The sequence below is a fragment of the Haliotis asinina genome, chromosome 10 (genome assembly GCF_037392515.1).
Source record: "Haliotis asinina isolate JCU_RB_2024 chromosome 10, JCU_Hal_asi_v2, whole genome shotgun sequence".
In the NCBI taxonomy this organism is placed as follows: domain Eukaryota; kingdom Metazoa; phylum Mollusca; class Gastropoda; order Lepetellida; family Haliotidae; genus Haliotis; species Haliotis asinina.
In genome coordinates, this window is record NC_090289.1 from 57,915,690 (window position 1) to 57,936,066 (window position 20,377).

Here is a 20,377-nt window from a genome sequence, read left to right on the forward strand (position 1 = left end):
TGTGCCAGTATATCGTTACAAGTGTCCATGTACCACTTTCTCCCGATGTGCCATTATATCGTTACAAGTGTCCATGTACCACTTTCTCCCGATGTGCCATTATATCGTTACAAGTGTCCATGTACCACTGTCTCCCGATGTGCCCAGTATATCGTTACAAGTGTACGGTCATGTCCTTGATACATGGACCCCTATGATGATATACTGCACACATTGTGTATTTCATTTAATTTGTGTTTATAAATTCGCTTTAAAGAACATATTAGCTAGTCTTAGTAGCCTCTTTATTGACAGAATTAAGATCCAGCAAGTTTGTTCATTGCATGCAATTTTTCAACATTTGTTTCTGACATTGTTGACGACTATCGTGTGTTCAACAAACGTGCAGGTGGGTGAATTTATATCATAAACTATTAATAGAAATAATAGAAGGCTGAAGCACAGCCAATGAAATCAGAGACAGAGTCACGTGATGTTGATATCACATTCGTGAGGTTCATAAGAAAGCTTTATTACGCGTCGTTTCGTAAACCAGGGTTTAGTCCGGATTTCAAGCTTGCTGAGGCTTTCTGTGGTTTCGAGACACAATAGTCGGTATGTGAAATTTTATGTTTTATTTTGTCATCAAAGTATTGCCATATGTGTGAATTACTTAGTGCATTTATATGACACTGAATATAACTGAATACAGAACGTTCATCTTTCTTGTTTTCAGAATATAAAAAGGGAATCTCACAGTTAGAGTATAATAAAGTATTGGTGTTAATAAACTATTTAAGCTTCATTCTGTCGTAGAATGGGACAACAGATAAAAAGTATGAACAACCTGACGATTTTAATCCATAATTCTAAATGCCGTGACAACTATGTTAGTTTCCTGTCTATAAGGAAGCAACAATGGATGAGACAACATGTTCGGATTTCTCACCTGAAAGTTTTATAGTAAACAATTATGGAGGACATTTCCCAATTTTGACGCAAATTAGACAAAGTTTCAGAACGATGCAGTACCCTATTTCGAGGAGTTCCTTACGTCCCCGAGGTTTTTAAAGGTCATTAGTCTCTTCATGTGTTTCTGATGCCACCGATGAGGCAGCATACGCTCATTGTTTCGTGTTTTCTTGTGTCCTTGGTCATTTATAAACACCAACTCACGATAAAGTCGGAAGTAAACAATCGTCTAATTTGGATGCAGAAGTGACTGTGTCTATTGACAGATCGAAGCCCGCAGCACAATGTCCCCGCCACGGAACCTTCTCTACCTAGTGCTGCTTGTTGGATTTGTCTTTTGTAAGTTTCCTTTTAATGATTAGTGTCACGCACAACATACAAACAAGTACTATGTATATATACAGTATATCAAGATTCCCTATTCGGTTCTACAAAGGCATTAAGGAGTTAGTGTGGTAATACAAGACAAATCTTATGGATAACAACTTCTTGATTTATTTTTTACCACGTTTTGGCTAGTTCTAGATAATGACCTTCGTCAGGTGAATAATGACCTTCGTTAGGTGGATAATGACCTTCGTTAGGTGGATAATGACCACAGGGCCTGACGAAGGGGCTAGAACTAGCCCAGACGTGTTAAAAATAAATCCAGAAGTTGTTGTCCATAACATTTGTCTTATATCAACATTTCCATAGACTGATCTGGAACGTTGTGAGGTCACATTATTGACATGGGTGCCGTTGCTTAAAGGGATCTTGGATCTAAGGGTAACCTTAACTCCCTAACTTTAACACTGACAATGGCCTTGTTGCAAATTTGCTAAGCTTGTTTTGTACAACGACGCCCCATAGTCCCCTAGGGGTGGTTTGGGTTTGTCTTCTTGTGCGTGTGAGTACGTTGAAACAATTAATAGGACACGCACACTAGAAAATGAGAATTTATATGTTGATAAGTTAAAGCAGCCCAGATACAATGTAATTTAATAGTCACACATATACATGTATGTCTTTTATCTGGGCTGTTTTCACGTTGTTGCTTTGGATTTTATCTTTTAACGTACTGTATGTTTAAGTATCTAGCCGCAGTTAATCAGAAACATAGGCTACCTTGTCGCGTTAGCTTGACGCCAGATTTAAAAAAACGACTCACAAACGTTCCAGTTGTTACGGATTTTATATTTTACAATGGCGATGATAAGTACCTGTGCTTTCAGTAATTAACGCATCATTCGATTGTCGGCGTCGGGGACAAGGCTGCAGGAACGAGGCAGATTGTTCAAAAGACAGGGGAAATTGTACGTGCAAGGCTGGATTTGAAGGATACGACTGTTCGATTAATGCAAGTAAGTAATTTTGATGTCTGATATTGGCTGTTTACAACGTCATCATTGACATTTTAATCAGTGATTACTGTATTCACAATTACAGAGGCACAGTTATCACAGTTAGGTTTTTAACTCCTCACGACGGTTGTGTCTGGAGATGTTCACCCAGTGACATGCTTGGACATCTGACTTACAAGGGCCATGTCCTGCAGTCTCAGACACCTGACTGTAAAACGAGCTTACTGGAGACTTTCCTTGTCGTTGTGGATCTGATGGATCCGTACGCACAGAGCAGTTTGGTCGACCCAGCGCCAACCGGTTATACTTGCTTATATGGTCATTAGATCCAGTCTGTTGTGATGTCATACCGGAACATGACGCTACCAGCGTCTGACATGCTCTTGGACCAGTCCTCTAACCAGGTTACCTCCACCTGCATACCACCGGGTTTGGGGTTGTATCGCTGGCGTAAAGAAGTGGGATAGTGTGACGGCCTTGGTGTTGTATCGTTGGCGTTGAGAGTTTAGATTCTGTAACGGCGTTGGTGGTATATCATGGGTATAAATGGGTATACATAATGTCAAGTCACAAGAATAAAAATTCTAATTTCTCAGTTCAATATTATGTATGGCAGCCCCGTGCATTCACCACTGCCAAACACCGTCTCCTCATCCACTGGCTGATGCTTGTGAACACTTGGATGGGGATTCTGGAAATTTCATGTCAAGATCGCAGTATGCGGCCGAGCATTATCATGCTGGAACTGTAGACCCCTGGGCCAAGAGCCGCCATGAAAGTAACCTGGTCGCGGTAAGCAGCAGCCGTGAGGTTTCAACGAATGACCAGAAGTCGGGAACGGTTGTTCCCACAGAAAGCACCCCACACCATGCAACGTCCGTCCCCGAATCTGTCAACTTCCTGTACACAACATTGGGCATACCGTTCACGACGTCGTCTCCAGACTCTATGCCTGCCGCCCGCGAATCTGAGGGTAAACCTGGATTCATTGCTAAAGACGACTCGATTCCAGTCTCTCTGGGTCCAACGACGTCAATATTGGACCACGATATGGACGTCGAGAATTTGGCAGCCCCCAACCGAATGGTCTGTGAGGAAAGTCGATATCAGCCCTGGTTCGTGTAGCCGGCAGAAATATGTCACGTAGGTGACGTAGGACGATTTGACGGTCTGCTGCTCGTGGCCCCCCGACCTTGGGCGATCAGAAATGGTGCCTGTTTGTTATAGACGACATCGCAAGTCATACACAGTACGACGGCTGCATCCCGTTGCTGTTGTGACGTCAATAACTGATCTTCACACTTGCAACATGCTACGTTCACGTTGCACATGTGACAATCGTCGCATTTAAAGTACCGTTTGAACTGTTTTTTCATGTCTTAAAGCTACGTGCAAATGAAGAAAACTTCGATGCGAAGATCACGTGATCGACTGCACGTGCAAAACCTGATTTGGCACCAACGTCATTCGCACGACGAATGTATGGGTTTGAGTGGGATTTGCTAACGTTTTTCTAGAGTCGAAAGATAGGGATCCCATTTCGTATACACACATGTATCATCAGAAGAAAATTATTCATTATTTTTAAAAATCACATTTTGTGAACTTTCTTTTTTGGTTCAGTATGAAATGATCAGTATAAGACTGACTCAGGCCTCAACGGTGACCGAGGACGAACACTGAGTATCACGAATCTCTTTTCTTTCTAAGGAGTCTTTGCTCTTTAATGAAAGATTTAGGCTTTCGGAATATCATACTCTCATCACTGAATAATTCAGTTGTTGTGTAGGTGATGTGTCATATTTGCTCCCCACCTTTTATTTGCTGGTCACGGTGTAACGTTATCTCCCATACCTATCAGAATGTGGACGCATAAATTATGCAAAAACAATGGATGCGTGAGACAAAACGCAAGTAAACGGAAAATAATAAGACGAAATTGTATCTGTTGTATCAAAGGTATACTGTAATACACTGTAAGGAAGATTTGTTCCTCGTGATCACTGCAACTATACAAGCCCTAACTACAGCTCCTTACAGACCAGAAAGGATCTATTGTGACCGGGAGATCAAACAGAGTATGTCCCCAGATCCCTATGACCGGGCGATCCAACATGGTATGTCCTCAGATCCCTGTGACCGGGAGATCCATCAGGGTATGTCCTCAGATAACTATGACCGGGCGATCCAACATGGTATGTCCTCAGATCCCTGTGACGTGGCCATCCAACAGAGTATGTCCTCAGATCCCTGCGACCGGGAGATCCAAGAGAGTATGTCATCAGATCCCTGTGACCGGGAGATCCAACAGAGTATGTCCTTAGATCCCTGTGACCGGGAGATCCAACATGGTTTGTCCCCAGATCTCTGTGACCGGGAGATCCACATAGGATGTCCTCAGATCTCTGTGACCGGGAGATCCAACATGGTATGTCCTCAGATCCCTGTGACAGGGAGATCCGACATAGGATGTCCTCTGATCTCCGTGACCTGGAGATCCGACATGGTATGTCCCCAGATCCCTGTGACCGGGAGATCCATCAGGGTATGTCCCCAGATCTTCGTGACCGGGAGATCCAAGAGAGTATGTCATCAGATCCCTGTGACCGGGAGATCCAACAGAGTATGTCCTCAGATCCCTGTGACCGGGAGATCCAAGAGAGTATGTCCTCAGATCCCTGTGACCGGGAGATCCAACACGGTATGTCCTCAGATTCCTGTGACTGGGAGATCCAAGAGAGTATGTCCTCAGATCCCTCTGACCGGGAGATCCAAGAGAGTATGTCCTCAGATCCCTGTGACCGGGAGATCCAACATGGTATGTCCTCAGATCCTTGTGACAGGGGGATTCGACATAGTATGTCCCCAGATCTCTGTGACCTGGAGATCCGACATAGGATGTCATCAGATCTCTGTGACCTGGAGATCCAACATGGTATGTCCTCAGATCTCTGTGACAGGGAGATCCAACATGGTATGCCCTCAGATCCCTGTGACCGGGAGATCCGACATAGTATGTCCTCAGATCCCGGTGGCCGGGAGATCCAACAGGGGATGTCATCAGATCATTTTACCTGGGGTTCATATATGGGCACTAAACTGAGATGTTTAGAAAATAGGTGGTCAAACATTTCTATGTTATGATTAGGAAAGTGGCATTAATAGTTAAAGTAGATAATAGCAATAAATTACACGGCAGTTGATTCCTTTATGTATCATTCATCTGAGGAAACCAACATGCAAACACTGAAAGTGACACCAGATGTTGACGAACAGATCTATCGGACGTGAAAGTCTCGTTACTGACGCAGCTGACCTGCTTGTGGATTCACAATGCTATGCATCTACCTGAAAGGTATCCACAACGCAGCTGAACCCACAACGCAACTGCAATCACTATTATCAGTCATACCAATTTCAACAGATATCTTGACGTCAGTGCAAACCTTTCGTTCACTGTGAGTACGGCAACATAGACCCCTTCACTATTCAAATGTTCTGTTGAGCAAGTGAAAGCAATAACGCATGAAAGAAAGGCGTGGCTGTCGTGATAACTGGCATATAAATTATGTGTGCAGGTTATCAGTAACCTTGGTGGAGCTACTCGATAGGGCCATTTGTGTGCTCCTTTTCCGACACAAACACAATGAGGCTTGAATCGTGATTTTAGAACATATAGTTGGAAACAGAGCGATCATTGACTTATGTTATCGCCACCCAGCATCTCAACCCCACAATGACTATTGTCGAGGTCAATAAACACAATCTCAGCTTTACACAAACAGCCGCTCTTTGGCACATTGTCACGCAGTTTACAGCTATGACTGGCTGTAGTCGTAAATACATTAAATGGGTAGGTGAGGGTAACTGTCTGAAACAGAACCATGTAGGTATGCAAAGATTGCCGTAACGGTAACCTTAAGGGGCCATGTAATGTGTAGACTGGCACAGATAGGGGTAACATTCAGTCTAAAGGGACCACGTAATGTCTAGATTTGCAGAGATGGTGGTAACATTGAGCATAAAGGGACCATGTAATGTGTTGACTTGCAGAGATGAGGGTAACTGTCACCTTGTCACGAGCATGTGTCATTTGGCATTTAGTATTCTGGCTACGATTAAGTTTTGGCAACTTTTCTTGTCCTAATCGGCTTCATCCCTGAGACAGGTCACTTGGTTCTCGGAGATCAGTATTGGACGTGTAACCTTCGCCACACAGGTAACTGTCTGAAATAGAACCATGTAGGTATGCAAAGATTGTGGTAACGGTCACCTTAAGGGACCATGTAATGTGTAGACTTGCACAGATACGGGTAACATTCACTCTAAAAGGATCCTGCAACATGTAGACTTGCAGAAATGGGGGTAACATTAAACATAAAGGGACCATGTAATGTTTAGACTTGCATAGATGAGTTTAACAGTAAGCATACAAGGACCACGTAATCTGTGGACTTGCATGGATAGTGGTAACATTAAGCATAAAGGGACCACGTAATTTGTAGATTTTCAGAAATAAGAGTAACATTAAGCATAATGGGACCACGTAATGTATGGACTTGCACGGATAGTGGCAACATTATGCATAAAGGGACCATGTAATGTGTAGACTTGCAGAGATGAGGGTAACATTAAGGATAGTGGGACCACGTAATGTGTACACGTGCACAAAAGGGTATAGCATTATGGATAAAGAAACCACGTAATGTGTAGACTTGCAAAGATGAGGGTAACATTTAACATAAAGGGACCACCTAATGTGTAGACTTTCAGAGATGAGGGTAACATTTAACATAAAGGGACCACCAAATGTGTAGACTTTCAGAGATGAGGGTAACATTAAGCATGAAGGGACCATGTAATATGTAGATTTGCAGAGATGGGTTCAACTGTCATATTGTCACGAGCATGTGTCGTTTGGCATTTAGTATTCTGGCTACAGTCAAGGGTTGGCAACATTTCTTGTCCTCCTTGGCTTCATACCTGAGACAGGTCATTTGGTTCTCGGCTGTCAGTATTGGACGTGTAACCTTCGCCACACAGGTATAGTGGCTGCCACTCTTGGAATAATCACAATATTTCAATATTTTGTAAGTTCGGGCAGAACATATGCATTATTGAATAATGTTTTCTTACACCGGACAACAATAAAGTGCGTAATGTGTAATGATTGGCATGAACGAAATATCAGTATAATCATTCGGCAGCACTCTCCCCTTTCCGTAATGTTCAAGAAGACTGCTTTAACAAAAATAATCTCCTGCACTTTTTAAAATTATTTATGGTATTAAGCTATTGCTTTGAAAAACACGAGAAATGTAATATATCGCCATATATAAGGTACCAACAACGTAGTTAAGAGAACTGTTCATCTCATGTGAAGTTTCTATTAAGGAGATCACCAGTGACGGTGAGAGATTCAAACACGTGAGTTTGTTCACAGATCGGCCCTCGGGTGCAGCACTATAACTGCTGTTGATGAAAGCAGGGTAGTAATGTAGGTGTTACTAGACCTTTCGTCAGTTTTGGACACCGTAGATCATGACATTCTCTGAGAGATTCCTATTTCGCCGACTGGAAACAGTCAGTGGTTGTAAACAGTTCAACATCTCAACTGTGGAATTCTACATGGTTCAGTGTTAAGTCCTATTTTTGTTTACACTCTTTACTCTCAGCACGATTGCAGACAAGCGTGGTCTAAATCATCATTGATGTTTATGATAATCAGATGTACATCGCATTCAATAAAGCAGATGCAAGTGTGACCAAGGTTGAACAATGTTGCAATGACACCAATCAATGAGTGTTGTGATCTGCTAAAACCCAATCATGACAACAAACAACAGAGTTCATGGTATTAGACACACAAGAACAGCAGAATTTGAATCACCGTGTCACTTGAAAATGCCAGATAAAAAACTATCATCTCAGAAACAACGTGAAGTTTCGTTCATACTTCACCAAACCTGCTGTACAAAAAGGATTTTAACCCTTACTTTATCCATATTGGAGTATTGTAATTGTCTACGTTTCAGTAACAATGAAGAACAGATTAAAGTCTTCAGAACACCGATGCCAGAGTAGCACCAATGGATCACAGGTCTAGCATCGCATTTCCAACACTAGAAGAGCTCCACTAGTTGCTAGATGCATTGACTATGCAAGTGTTTTCACGAAATTGTTCCACCATGCCACCATGAACTACTCAACATCTATCGTCTTCTGAGACATGAGCTCACGAAAGGAAAAACCATAGACCGAAAGTTCAGACCTCAACTTTTGGCAGGAAATGGATCTGTCTACCCGAGAACCTGAAATTCTTCTCTCTTCTGAATCTTTCAAGTCATTATTATAGACTCTTCTCTTCTGGAAGCCGTTTCCTTGCTAAGCGAACAAACCATAGGACTGTAATGATGCAGTACAGAAATTCATGAATTAGTATTATCGGTTTGACGGCTTTTTGACTTGCCAAAATGTATTGGGAAATGTGATTATAAATCGTTATGGCTTTCAACACAATAATGCATCTACATATAGCCAGTCAACCTTAATCATCGTCGGGCGTATAATACAAATCTGAAGGTTACACGAATGCTCTGTTTGAGTAATATCGTCATATTTGGCATTTACTGTCGCAGAAAAAAAAACATTTTTAGCAAATTCAAAAAAACTCATTTGTGATTCTTTAACCCTATTTAGAAAATACAAGGTGAACATCTGGTAATAATTACGTCACAGCAATATCTTTTTAACAAATATTTTTCACCTTATTTCAGTTGTATGAAACAGTTTTAAACTGTAACATTAATTTTAGAAACAGGTTTGATATTAAGTACTATTTGAACCAAAGAATGAGTCATCGTGCTTGTTTGAAATACTTCAGAAGTCGATTCACCAACATCAAATCCTTCCAGAGGGGCACGGACGTCCCGGAATGGCACCTTGTTGTCAAAAGGGGCCCGGGCAGACATTTCAGCAACATAAATAACTCCACTGGCTTATTGACAAGGATAAGGTCAGGCTTGTTGAAAGAAATTCTTCTCAAGCTGCAGTTGGGTCTATTTCAATGAAGCTTTAAAGCATGATTTTCCATGACACACTGTACATATTCAGGGTCGTGCCATAGATAGACATCAGCGTCAAAGCCACAGTTATGGTGGAGCGACGAGCCATGCCATCATGTCTTTTAAGATAGGCTGTTTGTGCTAAGCACAAGTTACCCGTGTGGACAAAACACATCCGTGTCAATTTTATCCAGAGAAACAATTACACGCCATGAAAAACCATAACAACGAATTTTTTAAACAAGTATATATTTCTAGCAACATTTGTTTTACAGGTCAGATAAACAGGGGCAGTTGTAATGAGACCATATGTGAAAACGGGGGCACATGTGTTTCGACGGACGTGAATGCCACCTGTGTGTGTGCTCCAGGATACTATGGCGCGAACTGCTCTTTCAGAAGATGTGAGTAGTCAGCCGAACAGTGTTTCACAGCTCCTCAATAATACCTACAAAGAAACTAACATATTCACAGATAGAGAATTTCCTTGGTAAATACGTTGGTAATTATGTTGAAATTGTGATTACTAGCTCTCGGATGTTGTTCGGAGCAGTATGTTCAATGTCTGCAGGTACCTCCATGACCAGTAATACTTGATCGTAAATTTTTTTCCAAACACCATTAAGTTTGCAGAAGATTCATTGATTTTTACAGTATTACTTAATGTACACTTGTTTCAATGCACACAACCCCACCTCCGTTCAATGTGGTCTTTGGATGCCATTACGTGACAACAGCTTTAAAATGTTAGTATGACGCCAATTTAGTAAACAGAGTATTTAGTATTCAGAGCATCAAAGAAACGGACACACAACTCACGAGTAATTATTTTAATTACGAATTATTTTTATCCACCAGCTTCTAAAATGCCAATCAAACAGATCAACTCATTAACCACGAGCAATTCTCAAAATATTACCAAATCCTTAACAAAACATTAGTCACTAGTAGATCCCTGCAGCTCACTAAGTCACTAGCTGTTCCTCGGCAGGGGAGTTTTGTGCATGAGAAATTTATGGTGTACTGAATATGTCAATCTCGGTTACTTTCTGGCGAGCATCTTATAACAATAATCTGCTTGTTCATTGAGACTGACGCTCTAGATATCAGCTACTTGATCCAGACTCGATTATTTACTGCTCGGTTGGCCTTGAACAAGGTACAGACAAGATCATTTAATTGTCGACTTCTCCTTCAAGTTCAGGTGGAATGCAAGTCGGGGAGTCTGCTGGTAGGCGTCAACCCGCTTGGCAACTTTGACGGCTTCATCTACGAGGAGAGGAATAGAGACACGTGCACGTTCGAGGCTGTTTCACCACCAACTAACGGCAAGGAAGGCTGGGAAGGCTATGCTAGGGATCTAAACAATACAGACCCAGAATGTGGCAACATTTCACCCAGCTTTGACCAACAACCACCAGAAAACGTATGTAGTATCGATACAAAGTCTTTACCTTTCCATAACCCGTCAAGATGCGTGGTAGAATAGGTCTTCAGCAAATCATGCTTGCCACAAGAGGGGACTATGCTTGTCGTAAGAGGCTACCAACGGGATCGAGTGGTCAGGCATGTGATCGGTTCCCAATTGCGCAGATCGATGCTGCTCATGCACTTGTTCACTGGGTTGTCTGGTCCAGACTCGAATACTTATAAAATTACAGACCGGAGCCATATTGTTGAAACACTCAGGTCTGATGCCATGCTTCTCACGAAGCTTCTCATTTTAAGCAATAAAGTAAATCAAATAAAGTGAAATGTATATCTCAAAATTTTACTCAACTTTGGTTAAAAGTTGTTTAACAAACAAACATAGTTTCTTAGTTGGTCCAAGTTAAGGCTCGTAACGTGTCGCGCGTACATTTGTTTCCTGTTCCAACTACTGTCCCCCTTTTAATTACATTTGTGACATCATTCCATTTTCTGCTCGCTCCATTACTTTTCAGAAATGGAGTGATGTGTACCAGTTTCATATTGAAGGCTTCAATTTGTCATTTTGGCATTTAATTTTTATAACAGAAACATTGCCAATACTTTGAATGTAATTTAAGTAGAGTAGTTCCTCGTAACTCTCCATTCCTTAGAAAGAATATGCCTCGGTCCCGGATGTGCCTTGGCTCCGTTATTTTTAAGGAATAGAGAGTTACTCGTCCATAACCCTCTACGTAATACACACCACTAACAGCGATTTGAATCTTCCAGTGTGTTGTCTGGCCCAGTCTCGATCCCAATCACTTCGTCCAGATATGATTTGAAAATTGCCGGACTATAAGTGTTGTCTCTTTGATGGTTATGCTCAATTGTGTCTTTGGCATGTGTATGCCCAGAGCTGTAGACAGGTAATTATGTGCATGTACGTGAAAGATTTAGTGTCACTGGTGTTGTCTTGTTATCACAGAGTACAGACATCTCCAACGCCTCCACGACGTCCTATACACGTATCGTCTACATCGTCTACGAGAAGACATTCATGACGTCCCTGGACGAAGTGCTCAACTTCACGTGTATCTTCAATACCCAGAGTGTCGAAATTTACAAGAGTGCATACAGTGTGTCACTGGAAGCGTAAGTTGAAACACGACAACCACTTTATAGTTATAGGGAATGAAGGGTAGTGGGGAGCGGCTGCTTTAGACAACTGCTTCAAGTGTTCGCTCGTACCGTCGAAGATTCAGATTTGATCTAGTTTACCAGTACAGGCCATGGCACGACATTGGCTTTGGGTTATGAACGACGTCAACGCTAAAAGCTATTATGTGACGGAACAGAATATATTCACAAACTTTATGGATAACAGCATTAAGCTATCAGACTTTGATCGATGCTATCATATTGCCCACCTGCACAGAAAATGCCTCTCTGATTCCCCCTGAGAAAAGAACATGACGCCCGGAACCATCTCGCGTCCGTCACTAGATATGTGGACCAATCTATCATTGCAGCTTTTGACTTAACGTAGGAAGATTGGATCGCTTCAACGCTTTCGCTATGTTCACGAACATACGACTTACATACTTTAATCATAAATATTGCTTTTGTAAGAATGTGTCATAAATATAAACAACTGTTTTACTTATGAATTTCCATTTTTGAAGAGTGTATGATATGCCAAAGAATTTCACTAATGGACTACCTTCAGCTTCAGTCTCTGTTCTGATATATTCGTGTATGGAATGACGTTGTATGTTAGTGTATTTCTTGCTCATTCCATTTCGATTAGTTATTTAATCAATTCTAGGAGCGATATGAACCAGTTGACGAGGGAGGCACAGTTGTCACCGGTCAAATTTCAAATCGAATCAGAAGGAAAGGGCACAAATCCAAAGGAAGTCCAGCTCGGCGAGGTGCTGACTCTGACCTTCACCATAGACTCTCTAAGTAAGTGACATCTACGTACTGGTAATTATATTGCCTACCTACACTGTGACATCAACGTATTGGTCCTTATTTTACCTACATACACTGGAACACCAACGTATTGGTCCTTATATTACCTACATCAACGTATTGGTCATTATTTTACCTACATGCACTGTAACACCAACGTATTGGTCCTTATATTACCTACATCAACGTACTGGTCCTTATTTTACCTACATACTCTGTAACACCAACGTATTGGTCATTATATTACCTACATCAACGTATTGGTCCTTATTTTACCTACATGCACTGTAACACCAACGTATTGGTCATTATATTACCTACATCAACGTATTGGTCCTTATTTTACCTACATACACTGTAACACAAACGTATACGTATTGGTCCTTATATTACCCTCCGACATCGTGACATGTACATATTGCTCATAATAATATGGCATATGTAGCTGACAATAAGAAATAACCTCTTCGTTAACAAACGTTATCGGTTGATATTACTGCTACCTTCAGTATATCAACCACTGTACATACTGAACATTTCGTGACTAACTAAATAACTGTGAAAGGGTCTTGGACTGGAAATGTGTTTTTGTTAATATTCCAATTAACACAATTGAGGCGTGTCTAGTTATTTCATTTTTGTCAGCATGACTATAATCGCAACTACATTCGTAGCTGCAAAAGTCATTATTGTGACGCATACTTTCTTTAAAGCTCCATTTAGAGGTCAGTTGAGGTCATTTCATGGTTTTAAGACCATGGACACACTGTTCGTGTGAGAGATTTGGGATGACATTGACGTGAACAGAGAGTAATAACCAGTTGACGTGAACAGAGTGTGAGAGTGAATAGCGAGTTGGCGTGAACAGAGTGTGAGAGTGAATAGCGAGTTGACGTGTGACTGTAAAAGCGAGTAAAGCGTAAGAGAATGATGAGTGAGTGCGCGTGTTTGTGTTTGTCAGAGTCGTCAAGTGAGAAAATGTAAAAGCACTGCATCATACCACACTTCTCGAAAACTAAAGATTGCATTTTTCTCAATAATACTATCTATTAACCTTCAGATAAGCTTCTATATAATTTATTCTTAAGAGTATTACAATATTAAATTAGAAATTTCGAATTAATTAATGCACCTTTGCGTCATATCGACTCTGGAGCCCTCTACCTGCCGAACATTATTCCAAACGAATGCCATAGAGTTATGTCCCTTTGAGCGCTCTTTACGAATATTCTACGCACAACTTGTGACTGAAACCATTGGCAAATACCGACAACACCGCCAGCGAGAGTTTCCGATATACGGTGCAGTTGTTTATATTCCATAGATGGCAAGCGTTCTCTATTTGGAAGTTTCAATTATCGATTTCAGGCACGTTGTCAGGGATAAAAAGTCTTTAATTGCATTAATTCAGTCCAAAATATTCTCAAAAATGTGTGATATTGTGCCTTTAAAATATGCCCAGTGACGTCCTTGAAGGTGCGTGGTGTGTATGAAAATAAAGCCTGTGATACAGATGTCAGAATGGTGCTGAACTGGCAGGTGAGTACACGTGGCCCTGGCACACCAAGGGATGTCGGATATTGGTTCCACTTCAATGCGTCAGGTAAGCCAAAGGAGAATAAACTACAATGTGAATTGCGGCAACTCCAAAACTTGTAAGTAGCGTTCTGTTGATACATTCATATGTCCTGACGTCTAAATCAGCTCATTTCAGCATTATTTTGCAGGTTTTGATGGTGCACGCCTGGAATCGTGTGTCTTCAATGACACAAATCCTGATGGTGCTAATCTGACGGTGGTAGCAGACAGGTAATGTTCGACAGACTGCCATGACAGGTGGCAATACGGGTCTTTGGAGTACTTATAGTCATCAGGAGGCATAATAGCAATAAGTATGAAAATACACATTATCACACTGCAATGCTTCTGCAGACATTGCCATATATGTTTCCATGAATAGAGGTTCATGAATTTGTGTTGTAGTGAGTTCTGTAAAATCAGTAAATAGGAATGTTAATGACTTCATCAAAGCCTCCCTATTCTCGGTTGTAACATTTATGACGTCAACAATGTCTCCCTATGAATCACTTGTAACATATGACGTCATCAATGCCCCCCTATGAATCAGTAGTAAGAGTCAGGGTGCGTTACAATGTCATTACACATCGAGTTCCGTAACCGTTTAACGGCATTGTCTGTGGTGTTTATTAAGCTCATTATCCATACAGTGAATCATAAACGATTGAAAAAAATCATAAAAATCACCCATTGCACCCGTGCAATAAACCCTAAAACAAATTCCTTTAGTCAGTTATCCGACCATGACCCCATTAGAATGTGGAACTATTTTTTTATTCATAACATTTTACTACAAATTTACTACGAATGTTCAGTGTCGCTACTACGATAACTAACCAATGAAATGCTATCATATACAAAACGTTACAAACAAACAATTTTTCACACACAGTGTTTATTGATATGAGATTTCAAGAAAAGGTAAAAATAAACTCGGCTCGATAAGGACATAAAAATGTACAGAGTGTGAACAATTATTCACGCCCTTCTCATGCACAGCACTGTGGAAGTGGGAAATCTGTTGTCTTCGACTGGAAATCAGTCTGCCATGTTTCCATGCTCGCTTTGCGCGTCTTCAATCGTTCCGTCATCGGCAGTTTGTCCGAAATAAATCTAACATCCCAATCCATTTCGTACACAAACACAAGCAAAGTCTTGTCTAGTGATGTTGATCACATTATCTTCGGTGGTCCAATATACGGGGGGACATTCCACATCAAAAATGACAAGTCTTCTATGGCACTTCTATGAGCCGTGTTGCTCGCTCTCCTCTCATTGACTCTTCTGACCACGAATAACTTCCCCATTAACACTGTCTCCAGTTGTACAATTCTTACAGTTACTTAAGTTGATAAAGATTAAATTTCAATTAAAAATGTGTTTGTATTTTTTGCCTTCGTGCAATAGTAGCTAGTCAATTTCGTTTTACTTTGATTTAGTTGTTTAGAAATAAAAAGTTAGATACAAATGAATAATAAAGAAATTAATACACTCGCTCGTGTATTGATCTTCCCCAAACACGACGCCGAATACATGCTATCTGCTTCAAATTGCAGCTGCGTGCAGGATGATGCGAAGTCGATTCTGAGCAAACCAATAGACACAGAAGATGATAACAAGACCATTACCATCACAATAGCAATACGTGTCTTCAAGTTTGTGTCGTCGGACCAGCTGGGAATCAGCTGTAAGGTGAAGGCGTGTCCACCGGGATTTGGAGACGGGTGCGAGCCTGTAAGTGCCAGTTTCAGTCACATCAGTTGCATAAAATAGTACTGTAACTGACGGCATTGGTCTTGTATCAGGGGAGTGAGTGAGTAAGGTTTGTCTTCTGTCAAGGGAATGAGTAAGGTTTTTCATTTGTCAAAAGAGTGAGTGAGTAAGCTTTGTCTTCTGTCAAGGGAATGGGTGAGTAAGGTTTGTCCTCTGTCAAGGTAGTGAGTGAGTGAGGTTTGTCTTCTGTCAAGGGAGTGATTAAGGGAAAGAGTGAGCCCCATGTAACGGGTTCAAGTGAACCACTTTATTTCCAGGCTTTTACCAATTGTTGGGTATCAATTGAAATTCACCATTGTTGTATATTGGACATTAGCGTCGTTGAACGTTGGACATTATCATCACTGTGTAGGCACATGTTCACCATATTTTTCTTTGAAATGACACTTGTGTTGTGCAGAGAGACTGTTCTAACACTCTGACCAACCAGAAGGGGTATGGACGGAAGCGGCGAGATGCGCAGAAATTACAGACTCAAGAATTTAATGACATCATCCACATCAGAGGCCCATTCCTCGACGAAGACCAAATGGAAGGTAGGAGTTTGCTCACACAAATAAAACTGGATTTACCTAGAGTGTACACTTACCCCAGGAACACAAACACATACTGAAGTCAACCCCCATAAACAATGCGTCAGCTAAAATAACACATACTGAACTTTCATAAATAATGTGTCAACTTAAATAACACATACTGAAGTCAACCCTCATAAACAATGTGTCAGGTAAAATAACACATACTAACGTCAACATTGCAGCAATGCATGAGTGAGCGAGTTTAGTATTATGCCGACCTCAGCAATATTCCAGCTTCCGATTATATTCCCCTATTCTGTTATTAGTCAGTCATCAGCAGCTTCCGTTGGTACTCAGACCAATGTTGTTTTCGGTTTATATAAAGGCAAATTACTGTGTAATCTACTCAGAGACCGTAGATATACCTGCAATCAATGAATCTTTCACTATTTCATGCTCAACCATCCTGTCCCGACACTTTCATTCCAAAAACACGTGCGCAGTTTACATCTCAGTATTCTTTGCTCTTCATGCCGTGTGGGTAGATTCCAACTGTAGGATATGCATATGCTTCTAAGCTGTAGTCAGTGGTCCACTGGTCCTGAGTTAGAACCGATGTGTGTTACAGAGAAACCGGACGATGTGGTTAAGTCGGAGAACCAGCAAGTCTGCAGCATCAGTAAAGAGGTCACCACCATTATGGCTGCACTTGGCACCGTCACCATCATTCTGCTTATCGTCACCATCGCCATGGTGTCGCGTGCGGTCATCACTAGACAAGCTTCTCCGAAGTGCAAGGGGAGAGACGAGGGTGGTGACAATTTCTCCACTCTCGGCCAACCTAGGGCGTTCAGTCGCAAATACTGATGTAAACCCCAAGTAGATATATTGGTAGCTCATGTTTCAGTGGAGAATATGATACTGTACATGCGTATTGTGAATAATGCTTCCTTTTCTATTACTTCGTAGTTCGCACATTCCTAAGTCAGTAATGACATATTCGTCTGCCCGGCCACCTCCATCATTCCGTGTGCTGTACCTTCATCATGTACTGTTAAACCACTGGGGAAAGTTTTGTCCAATTTTCTTGGAAGTGTTTTGTTAGCATAACTGATTAACTGACCCAGGGCGATTATTTCTATTTAAAACCAATAAAATTGTACTTAAAAATCATGCTTAATACATTACAATAAGCTTGTCCCGAGTTGTAAAAGACTGGAGATACAATACGATGGGTGATGGAGATCCGCCGTGCACGTGGTCTGATCAAGTTTGACTAGCTCTATGTACTTAAGATTTTCACTTGAGTTAGACTGACAGATATTGATGGATAATATTTACATTGTGTAGTTACATACATCAGTATAGGTTGTGACGTTCATTCTTGGCTCAAAGTGTTACCTTACAAAACACATTTGTGCCTCATCTTGACCACTTCATGATCTGACTCTACAACGGAAAATCCAAGAAGGAAATCAATTTGTTTACGTAAAACTCTTGACGCTATATTCTGTGTAACGTGCTCGTACCCCGCTGAGGACCAAACAACTCGGTAGGTCAGTCTGTCGTACCTTCCATATGAAGTTGCCGGTCTCTACTAAACCTTCTGTTTGAGATAAGTACCAACAGGTGATCTTTGACGTATCTGTAACAAACGTTTGTGCCTGTAACTGTTGTTTTTGTAACTGTTGTCTTAAATTATTTATTTTTGTCATCATTTAATTATTTTTTAACCACACTACATAATGTTACTATCCTTTCCATAATGTGAACCTTTATACGACATTCTGGCGTCCACTGTTTGGCTGTAGTTGTACTGTCCGTCATAGTGTCTGTAACAACCGTCAGCCCGTAGTGAACAACAGCAGTACCACATAGGTCCTGATATCTGTGCTGGCTGAAATTAAGTTTAAGATTGTGAACGTTGTTTTATTCTATGCGAATGTGTTTATATATCCATAGTTTCTTTCATATATAAGTGGAATGTTTTTAGCATCGTGACAGTGATTTTACTACTGGCTTTTTTGCTTATGTTTGCCTTCTGACACTTGATCCGTCCACAAACATGAGGTGTAATGTTGTTACTGTTGTTACTATAATAAAGTAGTTGAACCATACAGCACTAGTTTGTTTCACTGAAATAGTTTTTTTGGGGTTTTTTTCACAACAAATTATTGTTGCGGTTAAGAATTTACCGTGACAAACTATGTAAGAAATCCCCTGTGAACCAACAGAACAAAGACAACTCATGAACGTTCAAATTCTATATTATTATGCAACGAGAGCAAGGTATACAAAGTCACAAGTCAATAGTCACAATGCTGATTACAAATTAAATACAAGTGTGACGAAATCTAAGGCAATGGGTCACAAGATATAATATAGCAAACTCACCAAAGTCTCAGTACGAGAGATAATCAACAATGCAGAATGTAAACACAGAGATCGGTCTGACAGCAGATAACGTAGATTCAGGCCTTGACGGGTTTTTGATGATCAAGCGTTGGCAGTGATGCATATCCTCCAGATATGTGAATGTGTGTCGCCCTCAACACGGCAACCAGCCTTTATGTATATACTCAGTCATTTCCCGAAGGGTCGGGCACTTACGAACATCGTCAACACTGTAGAATGACCTCGAAAAAGTCTCCCGGAAGTAAACACATAGAAAACTAGGAGCAGATAAATTCCGGAAAACCAGAATCCTAAAATTGTTGACCATCTATTAAAACGAAATGTGACCCATTGTAATTATTATTCAAAACACTAAATGTTGTGTCCCAATCATAATTATTACTCAGTTAATAACAAAACTACACAGAAAATACACACTCATAACATTATATATAATTACTTTTGCGTTATGTTCCCTCTTACTGACACTTAACGTCTACGTGTCAATAGTACTCTGCAAACAGGATTGGCGCTAAGAAAGTTGCCAGACACTAACGTCCATCAAAATGCAATATCATCTCCATAGAGACGCCATTTAGAGTTTTACAGCAAGGCTGCGGCTTGCCACCGATCAGTTGTCCACGTGTGACATCGTGGCATCAAGCCAACCATGATATATTGATGCATCTTCGGGATCGGTACCAAGCAGCCAAATTAACATATATTCATGCATACATTAAGCCACATTACAAATTACACGTCTACGATGGTGTCAAGCAGATCTAGTCTGATGTATGAAGATCTAGGAAGTCAAGATGAAGTTTATGTGTCAGTACCTGATTTCCTTATGTTTGTACAATAAATGTACACGGAGTTTACCAAAACTAGATTACCGGAACACAGACTTGTTTTTATTTACAAACATGGTAATAAGGATTTCAGTAACAGAGTGAGGAATGCAGTCACTGGATTCCACTGAGGATGTGCAGTCACTGCGGAATGCAACAGCCGCGGCTGACTGTAGCGAAGGATTTGAGCATTCCAAAGTACCCTAGCCATACTATGGCGAGTCATTTCACTAGATACTGTATGTAAATATTCAATAACACTTTTGTGAGAAATGTTACGTAAAGATGTAAAATGATTTTAACATATTTGACGTATTTTGTAAGTAAGCAGCGCACATAAAATCCTTTTACTTGCACCACATGATGGCGTCAAAGTCAGTCCTTTGTATGGTCCCCGTTCAGGTTTAGATCTGGTCACAGGAAAGCCCACGGCAATACATTGACGTTAGAACTGGCAATGTAGAGAGCTGCGACGCGTGCTATATGTGAAGTAGCGTTGTCATGTTGGAACAACTCTCTCTGTC

The 20,377-nt window shown here is 40.9% G+C and overlaps 1 protein-coding gene across 1 annotated transcript in view; it reads left to right on the forward strand.

Annotated features, from left to right (window-relative positions):
• LOC137298806 (EGF-like domain-containing protein 2) overlaps window positions 1-17,478 on the forward strand; it is a 28,946-nt gene extending 11,468 nt beyond the window's left edge. The window contains exons 2-11 of the mRNA XM_067831079.1: window positions 1,218-1,290; window positions 2,166-2,294; window positions 9,634-9,762; window positions 10,558-10,784; window positions 11,754-11,920; window positions 12,594-12,733; window positions 14,470-14,551; window positions 15,877-16,054; window positions 16,494-16,629; window positions 17,240-17,478. Of these exons, the coding sequence (XP_067687180.1) occupies window positions 1,218-1,290; window positions 2,166-2,294; window positions 9,634-9,762; window positions 10,558-10,784; window positions 11,754-11,920; window positions 12,594-12,733; window positions 14,470-14,551; window positions 15,877-16,054; window positions 16,494-16,629; window positions 17,240-17,478 (1,500 nt within the window). The remainder of the gene's footprint in view (window positions 1-1,217; window positions 1,291-2,165; window positions 2,295-9,633; window positions 9,763-10,557; window positions 10,785-11,753; window positions 11,921-12,593; window positions 12,734-14,469; window positions 14,552-15,876; window positions 16,055-16,493; window positions 16,630-17,239) is intronic.
• Window positions 17,479-20,377: the final 2,899 nt, after the last annotated feature.